Source organism: Raphanus sativus, chromosome 6, assembly GCF_000801105.2.
Source record: "Raphanus sativus cultivar WK10039 chromosome 6, ASM80110v3, whole genome shotgun sequence".
Taxonomy (NCBI): Eukaryota; Viridiplantae; Streptophyta; class Magnoliopsida; order Brassicales; family Brassicaceae; genus Raphanus; species Raphanus sativus.
In genome coordinates, this window is record NC_079516.1 from 46,671,575 (window position 1) to 46,686,640 (window position 15,066).

General features: G+C 42.9%; 1 protein-coding gene and 1 long non-coding RNA gene across 3 annotated transcripts; one reads left to right on the top strand and one right to left on the bottom strand.

Moving 5' to 3' along the window:
- Positions 1 to 4,052: 4,052 nt before the first annotated feature.
- Positions 4,053 to 5,188, top strand: LOC130495857 (uncharacterized). The gene is made up of 3 exons (XM_056987412.1): positions 4,053 to 4,058; positions 4,209 to 4,556; positions 4,619 to 5,188. Exons 1-3 carry the CDS (start codon positions 4,053 to 4,055, stop codon positions 5,186 to 5,188), a joined length of 924 nt encoding a protein of 307 aa, XP_056843392.1.
- A 5,070-nt stretch (positions 5,189 to 10,258) lies between these two features.
- LOC130496353 (uncharacterized) lies at positions 10,259 to 11,537 on the bottom strand. Of its 2 annotated transcripts, none has more exons than XR_008935455.1 (4): positions 11,103 to 11,537; positions 10,733 to 11,020; positions 10,494 to 10,645; positions 10,259 to 10,342 (listed from the first exon to the last, which is right to left on the bottom strand). It is a non-coding gene; the product is annotated as an uncharacterized LOC130496353 (long non-coding RNA). The 2 variants fall into 2 exon arrangements; XR_008935456.1 differs by having other exon boundaries at positions 10,264 to 10,345.
- Positions 11,538 to 15,066: the final 3,529 nt, after the last annotated feature.

Sequence of the window (15,066 nt, forward strand, 5' to 3'; positions counted from 1 at the left end):
TAATGGACCAATTATAAATTCTAACAGATCAGTGAAATCAGGCCCAAGAAAAGATGGTGACATGGAAAAACAAATCCTTCCTATTGGTTGATTAAATCAGGTGACGTGGATAGCCTCTTTGGTGCTCATATTTACCTTTTAGTATAGTACTAGTGGTTTGCCGGCGCTACGCGCCGGATTTTTATAATAATTTAAATAGATAATCTAAATATTAAAATGTATTTAAGTAAATATATCAACTTTTATTATCATTTTTTTTCAAAATTATAAAAATGTTTTAGTTTTAACTCCTACATCATTGATTATGAGATTTTTTTAAAAATGAAATAGTTAGTAATATTTAAATATATGCATGAAAGTCGTATTAATCTTCACATAAAATATTTTATAATTTTATGTATTAGTTTTTGTTGTTTTGCTAAGACTTTTTAATAATTATGTTTGCATAGATTGAATGTATTCTGTTTTATTATATCAGATCAGAAAAGAGTTCACACTCATCACATCTCAGAGACACATATACTCACCAAAGTTTTATATATCACACGATGCATAAACATACACAAACATAAGTCCTCTGAAAATATTATATTTTTGTTTTTATTCACTACATAGTGAAGGTAATATATTTCCTCCTGCTCACTACTTGAAGAACCCTAAATCCTTCTTCCTTGTAACCATCTCCATCTTTTCAACGTTCGCACCACAATTATTATTCTCTTCTGTCTCGTTGAGCTAAACCACTTCGTATGTTCGGCTCTGTATGAAAAATATTTGCTTTGAATACCCAGGAGAGTAGGTGCTGAAAATCTGTAACCTCCTTGAATAGTTTCTTTCAAAGTTTCCGAGGAGTTTACATGTTTTTCTTTTATTTATTGTAACATCAGGCTATCTACAAACACATGTACTGTATGTAATAAAATTGACAACCAGGTGTTTTTAAGAAGTGCGAGTAATTAGTGTCATAAGTCCATAATTCTTCTTGCAAGTGCACAAATGTACATTTCTATGTTGTCAAACTGCATAAAAGATAACTAACAGGAAATGATTTATATGAATAAGTGAAACACAATTGTTGTTATAATAGCGTTGTACTAAAATTTAGAATGTAGAAAATACAAACAAAGCAAAAAAAAAAAAAGAAAGCTAACAACGCAAACATCAAGCTTTCAAAGGTTTTCCCAGAAAAAGAGTCAGATGAGAGAATTATCCGTCTCATGAGACAAAGTGAAAGCAAAGCTCATGAAAAATTCCAATGTAGTACATGGTTCAACATGAGTGGTCAAATAATCAATTCCATTAGATACGTTACGGTAGTCAAACACAAACAGAAGACCGAAGTGATAAGTCAAGTTCTATCTCAGAGGAATAAGGCAGTTTGTGCCATTGTTAATTAATTGAAACAGCAACTATATCACGTTAATTTTTTAAACAAAAGGAAACAGATTTAAGCGAAAATGAAAAAGATAATAAAACCTAGCAAGTTGTTCTTTGGTCGTTGCAGAACGTCCGGCACTGGAAGCATTAGAAGTAGATGGCTTCTCTCCAACATTGCAAGTGTTACTGTGGGAACCGAAATTCGCACTGTCGATTTTAGTTAAGTTGAAACGTAGGAAAACTAAGTTGACCTAATTTTCCCCGAGGATCCCGGTTATCTGCTGGGCCACGCACGACAAAGTTAAAACAAGTCTAATTCGAGAATAAATGCATAAAATGAATAGAGCAAAAAGAAAGAATCTTATTTCCAAATCTGCGGAGAACGTTTGGACAACAGGTCGAGATCTCGGCTGTAAGAGCTGTCGATCGTCGCTAGTCTCGAAACCTAGATCTAACCTAGTTGAGTCGCAGCTCGCTAAAAAGGAAATAAGCGCCTAAGTTCTAAATTGCTCTGGAGTGGTTTTTCTCTCTGATTTCGGATCCCCCTTCCTCTGCTCCTAGCATTGCTTATATACTCCCATAGGACGGTCTATCTTTGATGGGCTGAGTCTGCCGTGGGCTGGACTTTTTCCATTTTCGTCGGCTTTCGTGCTTATCGGGAAAGTTGACATTTATCTTTTCGGAAAGTTGTCATTTATTTTTCTGGAAGTTTAACTTTTATCTTGTCAGGCAAAGATAATCGTAAACCGCCGCATCCATCCTTTTAGAAAATCGTAAACTAGCTGTCCGATCGGAGTTGGCCCCTTTCGGGCCGTATTCCGACCTTCCGCCGTTTTTCCACGATTTCTCTGAAAGGATGCTCCTACTTGGGTGTCAAGTCTTTCGGAAGATCTTCGATTCATTGCTAAGGCGAATGGCGTTGTAAGATAACCATCACCGTTTTATACGAAGTCTTCCTATCCGTTGACGTCTTAGGGGTTTTTAGAAATCCCGGAACAGAGAAAGGGTTTTATTTGTAAGGACTCGGAAAGTCGCGAAACACGGATTTCTGGCGACCCGGAGGTTTGGAACTTACGCACGAAGACCAGCCGTCCGAAGACCCGAGCCAGCACGGGGCTAGCCGCCCGGCGACCACGGCCAGCACGGGCGCTAGCCGCCGGCGGCCACGGCCAGCACGGGGCTAGCCGCCCGGCGGCCACGGCCAGCACGGGCGCTAGCCGCCGGCGGCCACGGCCAGCACGGGGCTAGCCGCCCGGCGGCCACGGCCAGCACGGGCGCTAGCCGCCGGCGGCCATGGCCAGCACGGGGCTAGCCGCCCGGCGGCCACGGCCAGCACGGGCGCTAGCCGCCGGCGGCCACGGCCAGCACGGGGCTAGCCGCCCGGCGGCCACGGCCAGCACGGGCGCTAGCCGCCGGCGGCCACGGCCAGCACGGGGCTAGCCGCCCGGCGGCCACGGCCAGCATGGGCGCTAGCCGCCGGCGGCCACGGCCAGCACGGGGCTAGCCGCCCGGCGGCCACGGCCATGTTCGGTGTTGGCTGCTCGGTTCCTTCGGCGTGTTCGTGTTTCTCGTGTTTTTAGTTTTCCGTAGGTCTTTCCTTGTGTAGAAAATGTTTCTAGTAGTTGGTTTCGAGACGATGAATCTCGAACTTAATCTTTTCTTAAGGTTTCTCGATTAACAATTGGTCTCTCGAGGTTGCTTTAACATTTTTCATGTTTTTCCGAGACTTTCGGACATCGATTTCGTCTTGACCGATTTTGACCCCAACAGTTAGCCCCCCAGCTAGCTAGGAGCCGTAGGGTTCGTAGGTCCTAGCTTGCAGTATGGCTCGTGAGGAAAGTATGGAGATGAAATCGTGCCGAAGGTCGGGGTGAATAGTAAAAATTTTGCCTATAAAGACTTGTGAATTCTTTACCATTCTTACTTCACCCAAGATTCTCAAGTCAATCTCTCTCTTGCAAATTCTCTCTCTGCTTTTTAAGAAAAGAATGACTTCAAGATTGAAAACCTCGAAGAGGCAGTCTCGCTCGTCCTCGGATAGTTTTCATGCTGAGGAAGAAAATCCGAAGCCCGAGGTTTCGGAGATCAACAGGAACGCGTACTGCGATGCTGTCTTTGGCACTGATGCTCCCCTTCCCGTGATCCCGATTCCCCGGCGACCCCTGAGGGCGCGTGGAGAGATCGACTCACCGAGCGAAGTGTCTCCCGAGTATCTCGAAACTCTGCGAGAGTATTATGGAGTTCCGGAGGGAGTCGTGTTCCGCATTCCCTGCGGGAATGAGAGTTCGGAGCATCCTCCGGAGGGTTACTTTACTTGTTATGAGGCGTTCTTGACGCTATGTCGATTGTGGTTCCAATCCCTGGGTCATCGTTCAGGCCCTTGGCCGTTTCGGAATCTCAATCAGCCAGCTGAACGTGTCAGCTTTGGAGAGCTGGCTCGGCGTGGTGATTCTGAGTTACGAGTTAGGGATAGATCTTAGCCCTGCCGATTTCGAGGGATTATGGAACTCCAAGGCGACGAGTATCAATGGAGTTTACTCCATGAAGGCGAGGACCAACTTTTCGGTGATCCATGGAGTCACCTCGCACGCCAAGGATTATGTCGATCGTTTCTTTTTTGTGAGGATAGACGGAGAGTCTGTTAAGGAAGGCTTTCTCCATCTATTCCCGACGGAATGGCTGTACCAGCGAGGTAAAATTATTGCATCCCTTCTTTTAACATTCAAAAGACGAGTATTGAACGTGTGTGTTTTTTTTTTTTTTTTTTTTTTAGAGAACAGGTGTCTCGCGCATGTTCCCTCCGATCTTGCGGTGAGGAGGGATCTTTTTAGGTCGAGGCCTTGTTCCTGGAACTCCTTCACTCTCGACCGGATTCGAGGGGCGGTCGCGCTTTTCGATCGCGAGGTGGTACTCGTCCCTGCGTCAACGATAGGTCCTACGTTTTTGCCCCTTTAAGGCAAAGGCGGAGACCTCGTAAAGATAAAGGGATCGCTTTTGATTCCTCGTCGGGAGATGGCGCGACGCCGAGATACGACCCCGGCTTTACCTCGGAGAGTCGGGATGTTCCTCCTCCGGGTGACTTCTTTGACGAACTCCCTCCGGCGTTTTCCCGTGACGAGTCTTTGGACAACGAGGAAAGGGACAAAGTGACTGCGGAGGGTGCTCGCTTGGTCAACGAGGTTTGTTCTCGAAACTCGAGTTACTTCTCTTTTCTTTTTATTTGACCTTGGCTTCTTTGCAGGCCGTGAGAGTTTGGAATGCATCGATTGATGGGAGTTTCCGCACCGCCCGGTTGGCCCGTTTTAAAGCGGAGGAAACGGCAAGGGAGTTTGCTAAGTATCGATTGGAAATGGAGGAGCAAAATCGCCGGCAAGCCGAAATCCAAGCTCGAGCCCTCGTTCGCGCGGAGAGGAGCGGACGGAGAAGAGCTGCCGCCGAAATGAACCGAAGGGCTGAAATTTTTTCTACTGAGTTCGAAGCTTACAAAGAGGCTCAGGACTTTGTAGGTGATTTTCGCGAGTGCCGTGGTTCGGTCGGTACCCTCGGCAAGATGCAGCGTGGGGGCTTCTCTATTTCCGGCGAACTCGCCACGATGGACAGCTCGATGAGGATATGTGCCAACGCCGAATCCTTTGTTCCCCCAATTGAAGGAAGAATCCGAGAACTGTGGAATCCTATCCAGGTTTCGGAGGATACGGCGGATGTAGGAGAGGGTCCAAACGCAGGCGACGGGGATGAGGAGGTTGATCAGCCCGACTCTTCGTTCGGAATATCTCTAACCGACTGCTATGAATTTGATTATAACTTATGATTTGGCCAAGTGTGGCCGTTTGTATATATGTGTTGCGATCCTTAGGAGGTCGCATGACTTTATGTTTTTGGGGATCGGCCGTTGGTGGCTTTCGGATCCCTGTTATAAATATTTTTTACGAGCTATGCGTTTTGATTTATACTTTCGTCAAGTGTAGAGGGTTCGAATACGCGTAGTCACTTCGCATTCAATCTCTTCTTTTTGTCGCTAGGTCCGTAGGTTACTTTGTAGCGAACGTTAGGTTTGTAAGCGATAAGAGGCAACTTTTGGGATCTCGTATTCTGGATACTTATGCCTGTGAGATGTCTTAGATACCAGCAAGGCTGGGTTTAGGGCACGACCTAGGTCTACTTTCGGACTGAAGCTGTGCGATGACAAATCGGCTTTCGTTTTGCTTGTTTGCGATTTCGACCTGACTCGTACCGTTCTAGAATCTGCGAAGTGCTTATCGGCTTATATGATTCGTTTGGATACGAGTCGAGCTACTTCCTTTACGAAGAGCTAACCAAAATTTGGATTTCTTGTATAGCGCGCTATGATATCCTTGTCGGATGTAAAAAGGACTCCGTTAGAAGCCGGACTACGAATTTGATTGAGTGAAACGTTTCTGTATTTTTCCGTCGGGGCCAATCGACGGAAATAGTTTTTAGAGTCTCGGATGGACTGTTTAGTGGAGTTTTTAGAGTCGCGGATGGACTGTTTGGAGGAAAATGGAGAATCGAGACCTTTTGGGAACTAACGACGTCTCGCGTTCTTTAAAGATGTGATTTTCGTTTTCCTTAATGTTTATGCGTTGAGTAAGCATTTGAATCAAAAGGATTTATCATTTATAATGTAGACTACATGCGAAAAGTGTTTTTGCGGGAGTACAAGGATATCCGTTCCCATCTTCCCCCCCCCCCTTTTTGGCGAGGGGGATAGCTGAACTCATCGGGTTGCGATGAGCTGCCTACGTACCTCTTGCGAGGATCAAGCCATCTCGTAGTTCTGCTTCTATCACGGTTGTTATTACTCCACGATTTCCGGCGCCTTGACTGTTTCAGCTAAGTCGGCGGTCGCGTCGGGAGTTGGATCATCCGTTTTTTCGGCGACGGCCTCGAGGATTTTTCCAGTATCCTGAGTTGTGGCCTGTTCGGATAAATCCGAGTTGCTTTTTGCTGAGTTCTCGGAGGTACTCAGGTTCTTCTTTGTTCGCTTCGGGTTAGCTACTGGGGCGTTCCGATTGCTGCGAAGTTTGTGTTCGGCTAGGAAGCAGAGTCGCGACTGTTTTTGGCTTCCCCAGATTACCGCTGTTCCAGTTGGTGTTGGAAATTTGACGCCGAGATGGTAAGTGGACGGGACTGCCTTCATGGCATTTATCCAAGGAGTTCCCATTATGGCGTTATAGATAGCCGGGTTATCCACTACCGCGAATTCGACAATCTTCGTGACTTCTTTAGCCATGACCGGGAGTCTGATTTTTCCGAGGGTCATGGATGTGACGCCCGAGAATCCAGTTAGTGGTCTTGGCTCTGGGATGACTTCTCCGAGGGGTATGTTCATCCTCTGCAGAGTATCGCGGAACATGATATTCACCGTGCTTCCTGTGTCGATGAGGATGCGGCCGACTTCGAGATCTTGAATCACCAAGTCGATGACCAGAGGATCGTAGTGGGGTTTATCGAGTCCGGTTGTATCCTGTTCCTCGAAGGTGATCGCGTGACTGGGAACGTCGTCCTCCGGACACCATCCGGGGCTTGTCTCGGCCTTCCGTCCGTAGGCTTTGATCGACGACACAGAGTCCTGGTAAAAATGCGATCCTCCGATGACCATGTTGATCCTTTGGCGGTTGTTGTTGTTTCCTTCGCCGTCTTGTCTCCGTTCGCGTTTTTCGCCCGATTGAGTTCCAGGAGCGTTATTGGGATTGGCTCCGTCGGTCCTCGGCGGACGGTCAGAATCTAGGACCAGGTCTTTCATGCTCTTGACCGTTGCTAGTTTGCCGTCGAGCAGCTTCATAATGAGTCTAGCGCCGAGGACTTTGCAGTTGGCGGTGGAGTGACCTCTCGTCTGATGGAACTCGCAGCTGGAATTGTCCTTGTACGAGTTCCGCGTCCAGGTGTTTCCGGAGGTCCTTCCTTGTTCGGAATTAACGGCGTAATTATGTTCGCCTTGGACGTCTTCCCCTCGTGGTGGACGTACTTGTCGTTACGAGAGGTTTTCTTCTTGCCGGACGCTTTCGATGGTCCATGCTTTTGTGCTAGGATTTTCATCTCTTCTTCCATGATGATGAAATCCGTTGCCTTGTGGAGGGTATCTTGGATGGTGCGTGGCCTTTCCAGAGAAATCCACTTTCGGAATTTTGACTTGTACCAGAGGTTCTTCCTCAGGGCGTCGATGGCGACTCTATCGCTGAGGCCTGTTACCCTGGACATCACGAGTTTGAACCTCTTTATGTAGTCGCGGAGCGGTTCGTCTTCCTTTTGAATTAGGCTCCAAAGGTCCACGTCGGAAGTTTCCCTGTCCATGAACATGGAAAATTGCTTCAGAAAAGCTGAAGCAAGCTGGCGGAAACTTCCGATGGAGTTTCTTTTCAAGCGTGAGAACCATTCGAGCGCAGCACCTCTGAGGTTCTCGACGAACAGGAGACAGCAGCCGACATCCTTTTCCCGCTCCGGAAGTTTAGACCTTGCCATTGCAATCTGGAAAGACTGCAGATGTGCCTTTGGATCTGTGGTTCCATCGTAGGTGGGAAGCTTTATTTTCCCAGGATCCGAGACTCGCGCCTCCGTGATTCGAGAGGTGAACGGGGTTTTTCTCGATTCCTCGAGGAGCAGGTCGATCTCGGGGGCAGTGCTGGTCGCGTGGTGAATCTGCGATTTTACCGCTTTCACCTCGGCTGCAGTTTTGGCGATGTACTCACGCAGATCGTGAATCTCGCTGGTGCCGTTTGCGCTCTTTTGTCTACGCTGGCGGCGATAGGCCCGAGTCTGGTCCTCAGCCAGCCTTTCTTGCTCTGACCAGTAGAGGTCTTCTTCCTCTTCTGTCATGGGTTTTTCGAAGGCTGCCGCTAGTCGAGCTGACTGACTTCGGGTCCTTCTGTGGTGGACGTCGGCGTCTTCGTCGGACGGATCCGACTGATCGCTGACATCCAGATTGATTCTTTCGACGTCGTCTCCTTCGTTGTCCCTTATGGGAGGTGGAAGGTTGTCCGTCGTTTTCTTCTGTCCCGTCGGAGTGGTATCATCGGGGATGAGTTCCGGGGATTTTCTGGTAGCATCTTTTTCTTGATCTCCGGGAGTTCCGAAGTCAAGCCTCCTGACACGCCTCACTTTGGTGGATCCGCGCGGGAGTTTGCTTTTCGCCGTTAAGGTATTGACCTGTTTAGCGAGTGAAGCCATTAGTTTCTCCTGTTCTTCCGACCGTTTCTGGCGGTGGCGAACAGTTCCTTCATCTGGTCCAGCATCGCGGTGTTTGCCTCGGCAGTGACCGTTGATACGTTTCCAGCAGGAGTTTTCTCAGCGTTGACATCGACGGTTGGTCCGTCGTGTGTTTGCTTTTCTGCGTCAACAGACATGCTTGACTGGGCGTGCGTAGTTTGCGAGAAAGATAAAGCCGTGAATCCCCCTCCTTCTAGCGCCAAACTGTGGGAACCGAAATTCGCACTGTCGATTTTAGTTAAGTTGAAACGTAGGAAAACTAAGTTGACCTAGTTTTCCCCGAGGATCCCGGCTATCTGCTGGGCCACGCACGACAAAGTTAAAACAAGTCTAATTCGAGAATAAATGCATAAAATGAATAGAGCAAAAAGAAAGAATCTTATTTCCAAATCTGCGGAGAACGTTTGGACAACAGGTCGAGATCTCGGCTGTAAGAGCTGTCGATCGTCGCTAGTCTCGAAACCTAGATCTAACCTAGTTGAGTCGCAGCTCGCTAAAAAGGAAATAAGCGCCTAAGTTCTAAATTGCTCTGGAGTGGTTTTTCTCTCTGATTTCGGATCCCCCTTCCTCTGCTCCTAGCATTGCTTATATACTCCCATAGGACGGTCTATCTTTGATGGGCTGAGTCTGCCGTGGGCTGGACTTTTTCCATTTTCGTCGGCTTTCGTGCTTATCGGGAAAGTTGACATTTATCTTTTCGGAAAGTTGTCATTTATTTTTCTGGAAGTTTAACTTTTATCTTGTCAGGCAAAGATAATCGTAAACCGCCGCATCCATCCTTTTAGAAAATCGTAAACTAGCTGTCCGATCGGAGTTGGCCCCTTTCGGGCCGTATTCCGACCTTCCGCCGTTTTTCCACGATTTCTCTGAAAGGATGCTCCTACTTGGGTGTCAAGTCTTTCGGAAGATCTTCGATTCATTGCTAAGGCGAATGGCGTTGTAAGATAACCATCACCGTTTTATACGAAGTCTTCCTATCCGTTGACGTCTTAGGGGTTTTTAGAAATCCCGGAACAGAGAAAGGGTTTTATTTGTAAGGACTCGGAAAGTCGCGAAACACGGATTTCTGGCGACCCGGAGGTTTGGAACTTACGCACGAAGACCAGCCGTCCGAAGACCCGAGCCAGCACGGGGCTAGCCGCCCGGCGACCACGGCCAGCACGGGCGCTAGCCGCCGGCGGCCACGGCCAGCACGGGGCTAGCCGCCCGGCGGCCACGGCCAGCACGGGCGCTAGCCGCCGGCGGCCACGGCCAGCACGGGGCTAGCCGCCCGGCGGCCACGGCCAGCACGGGCGCTAGCCGCCGGCGGCCACGGCCAGCACGGGGCTAGCCGCCCGGCGGCCACGGCCAGCATGGGCGCTAGCCGCCGGCGGCCACGGCCAGCACGGGGCTAGCCGCCCGGCGGCCACGGCCATGTTCGGTGTTGGCTGCTCGGTTCCTTCGGCGTGTTCGTGTTTCTCGTGTTTTTAGTTTTCCGTAGGTCTTTCCTTGTGTAGAAAATGTTTCTAGTAGTTGGTTTCGAGACGATGAATCTCGAACTTAATCTTTTCTTAAGGTTTCTCGATTAACAATTGGTCTCTCGAGGTTGCTTTAACATTTTTCATGTTTTTCCGAGACTTTCGGACATCGATTTCGTCTTGACCGATTTTGACCCCAACAGTTACCACTTACCATATTTGTCATCTCTTCATGGTGCCACAACTTCAGGCAGCCTTACTTCAGGAATATTTGCACCTTCCTGCTAATAAGGTAAGGAACACACAGATTATATATTGTAAGTAGCTGCAAATTCAGAAAATTCACATTAAGAAAAAGGACCAACAGTTTCAACAAAGGATAGTTTGTTCATCTACTGCCGAGGTCATGTGATTCAAGATGAAAAGACTCACCTCAGTGAGCCTGCGAAGATTTGTGTCCGTCCCATCAAGAAATGCTTGTGGTATTGCAGAATTGCAAATGTTTATACCCATCAAGAAACCCTTGCAAGATTGCTTGAAAGCTCAAATATCACGCAACATTTCCTTTGCTGAAACTCCATTACCTGCATATAGACAAAGCCAAAACAGATCACACAACACAATCATTCAGAGAGAAACTAACCAAAGGGATCCAAGCTTAAAACTATAACCTGATTGTTTTCTTGCATATCTCGCACCGAGACTGAAAACTCAGTGATGGTCCAGCTCAACGTGCTAAATAGCCGGTTAAGAAAAGGATCCAACCTTAAACTCTATAAATGTTGCATATCTCCCAATACCTCAGAAAACGAACCTCTTCAGTGTTGGAGCAGCACCCAGCTTTCAGATCGGTAAGGAGGGTGAAAGATTCATAAGCAACGGTAGACACTTCCCTCAGACAGTTGTTGCCTGAACTTGAGCTGGCGAAGAGCAGTAACAGACCCATGAACCATCGTAGCCTGTTGAAAAACAGAGAGACAATTGATTATGAAATCCATAGATTTTGAGGAAATAAAAAATTACAGCAAGAAAAGTTCTTACATTCTCATTGATGAGCAACATGTCAACACTGATGAGGTCTTCACTGGTGATATTTCTGGCCTCCCAAAAATGCAGCAGATGCACCTCCGTGGTGTTAGAGTATCGGCCGGCTCTGAGATCAGCAAGCAGAGTGTATGAAGATATGGAAATAGATCGCTGGAAATTAGAATCCTTTCTGATATTGTGAGAGGTGCGCTCATCGCAGCAGGAGGAGACCGATATTTATAGGAAAGCCTTTTTGGGTTTTTAAGGAAGACAAAGAGGTACTTTTAAGTCGGGTTGGATCAAACGATTAAAGTCGGAGTAAAGAGGTGATTAATTGAAAGGAGAGACGTTACTGATCAACGCCGCCGACTGAAGTTTGAGGATCACATCGGGGAGATCGCAGGGATGTGAGGAAGACGAAGTGACGACAGGAAGAGGGTTGCTGGAGAGATGGGCATGGGCCTGATTCACAATCAAAGAGAAAGCGCGTTTTTAGAAAAAAAGGAATAGAGCAATCACGTCGCGACACGTGTCGCAAAATGCCCCATCCTTCTTTGGTGTCGTGGATAGCCTAAGAAGGCAGATTCTTCTACTTTATTGTATTAGATATATATAGATGATATTTTAATTTTGGATTGAAGTTTAATTTATTATGAATTTTATGTCTTGATTTTTTTTTTTTGATTTCATAACTCTTATGTTAGATATTTTTTAAAATACTTTAAACTATTTCTTAATATTTTATATGTCAAATAAAAATACAAAAATAGAAACTAGAGCTAAGTATTTTCAAAAAAAAATTAAACATAAAATAGATACATATCCAAACTATTACTTTATGTTTGAAAATATTTAAAATATTAACTTTAGTTTTTATATATTTATTTTCATAACTAATATATTATTATATAATAAAACTAATTCATTTACTAGACCGCAGTTCACCCACGATTGATCCAATGATCCAGAGACCCGTCAAATCGTTCGGTACAATGTCCGGATTGGGTGTCAAAACACTGGTTTATAGGGTTTCTTTGTATTTGATGTTGACGATGGAGAATTGAGCCTCTACGATTCTCCTTCTTTAACGCAATCGACGTAACCGTCATATAATCAATCTAGAAATTCCACTCAGCCCACTCTAATAATGTTTAGTAATTGATGGCGATTCAAGTCCAAAAGACTAACATTTGGTCTTTTGGTATTGATACATAAACTCTATGGTATCTTCATATGTTACCGTGTGCAAGGAAACCAATAACTTTCCTGATGCATGATATCCGTGTTTACATTTTAAAAACCGTGAAAAACGTTGCTAGGTTGCTAAAGTTATTTAAAATTGATGTAAACCACAAACCACCCTCACCATCAATCCTTTGTACCACACTAACCATTTACTATCAAAACCATTACTAAATGCAACAATTCAGTAAACCCGAATGTCACAGATAGTTAGAAATTGTCTTTCTCATGATCATTATAGATGCTAACATCTCATTTACTAATTAACAAATTGACTTTTTACTAGGAAGATTTGGTGAAATTGTTCCATTCTGATTAAAATAGAAGTTGTCCATTAAATAGAGAAGTTTAGGAACCATTTATAGTTTTTAGATAAAAAAACATATTTAGATCATATTAAGATTCGTTGATATTTCTAAATAAGGGTGGACAAACAAGAATTTCGTTATAAACACACACAAAATCTTCCATTATAACAAAACTAATATAGAAAATAATTTTATATTTCTTATTTTAAGATACATCTTTTTAAGAGACTTTGAAACTAAAGTAACACATACAAATCGCACCTCTATATTTTAAAAGTCAACATGGTAATTTAAAATATATATATTAGATACTCACCAATTATTTTACCAAAAGTTGACACTTCACCCTTATGTTTTTATAAAATTTATAAAATTTAAAATGTATTCCATATTTCTATTATTTGAACTAAATATATTAGTAAAAGTTTAATAGTTCATATATAGTTATTTTAGTAATTAATAATATAAGTATGTTCTCTATATAAAACATCAACTTTGTTTTATGTTTAAATTCTAACTAAATTAATTTTGTTATGACTATCGACTTTTTATTATATTTTTATTAAATCGATTATTAACAACCACTTATGCTATTACATTTTGAACTAAACAATTTCAAACAAAGCAATGCACTATGGTCACTAACAACTATAAAAAAGATCAGAAAATATCATTTTTAATATATTTTTATTTTCATATTTAAAATATTTTATTTGTTAAGATCATATAATAATTTATAAATTTATGTAAAATTATAACATACGAATCCGGCGCGTAACGTCGGAAAATCACTAGTATATATCCCTATATACTAAAGCACAAGTCACACATCCAATAATATTATGACACATCAGCTATATCTAAAAAAATAAGAACAATTAAACTAGACAATAAAAATTACACAAACGTAAAAAGAACAAAAGTAAAAATAAAAACTCTCTAACAAAAAAACTTAAATCCCTAAATTTTCTCAAATAACTACCAAGTTCAAAAGTAAAACATGTAATCCTCAACCACCAAATCATGGCACGACTTGAAACTGTTACATCTGTAAAAAAATTTCAGTTAACTATCTTGCTTCTTTTATCTGATCTCTCCCTCTCCTCTTGGCTATAGTCTTCTTCATCAAGATGTTTTTTTTGGGTTTTGAGTGTCGCAAAGAAAAAATTGATACAGGTTTATAGCTACTTTTTACATGAATCAGATCGAAGATGTCAATTGGGTTTTCTACTGTTACAGAGCATAATTCTTCAAACAGAATAGTGGAAAATCAAAGCATCGTAATTTGTCAACAACCGAGGTAATTAAGTACTCTCTCTGTTTTTTAAAGATACATATTCTAGACTTTTCGCATATATTAAGAAATCACATTAAAAATACATTGATTTTTGTGAATAACAATTTTCCATAATCTTTAACCAATAAAAATCCAATAAACACAATTAATTTTCTTGAAGTTAACAAATTTTCATTAAATAATACATTGAAAAAGTAAAAAATGTATCTTTTTAAAACAATTTTTTTTTCTAGAACATGGATCTTAAAAAAACAGAGGGAGTATATAGGACTATTATCTTTTTTGGCAAAAATAGAACTATTATCTAAGATCAGTATTTTTCCCATTCTTAAAATACGAACGTGAGTATTTTGACATGGAAAGATTTACATTTTGGAGAGTTTTATTTAACAAACAAAATAAAAATCAAATGTACCAAATATTATATTTTATACCATAAAAAGTTTATACCATACTTTTAACCTTTTTATATAAGCAAGCTTTCAAGCATGTGTGATTGACTCATTTTAGAAACAGTTAAAACAAATTGTTTTAGTGCTTCCAATCACTTCGCTTGAATGCAAATATTCTTAAATTTTTGTGTGAATGTCTTATCTAGGTTTAGAATAGTAATTTATTTTGGTATTTTGAGTCATTAAATTTTTGACCAGCAAGAAAAAAATTAAATAATTTGAAAGACAGTGGTATTGTTCCGTGCGGAGCACGGGGGTAATACTAGTATATATATATATCTTAGATAAATAATACATCATGATTTGGAAAAATATATATTGTTTATCAGTCAATATCTCTTTCATCTTTTGTTCGTTGTTTATCATTTTATTAGTGTGTTTTATTGGTGTACTCCTAGTTTATAAGTGTCCTAAATCTATAATTTAGACCGTAACAGAAAATAACGATATATATATATATATATTATAAGCTAAAAGTATGTATAAAATTTCAATATAAAGAACTCTCTTTATTAGCTTAAAAAATTTAAATTTGATAAGCGTTGGTTGGATAATGAGGAACTACGGCAAGTCATTTTAGAAGGATGGAAATCAGAGGATCTACCTCAGGATGCAAATATAATGGAATATATTGTTAGTTACCGGAAAGCTTTGAGTCAATGGAGAAGAGAAAACAATGT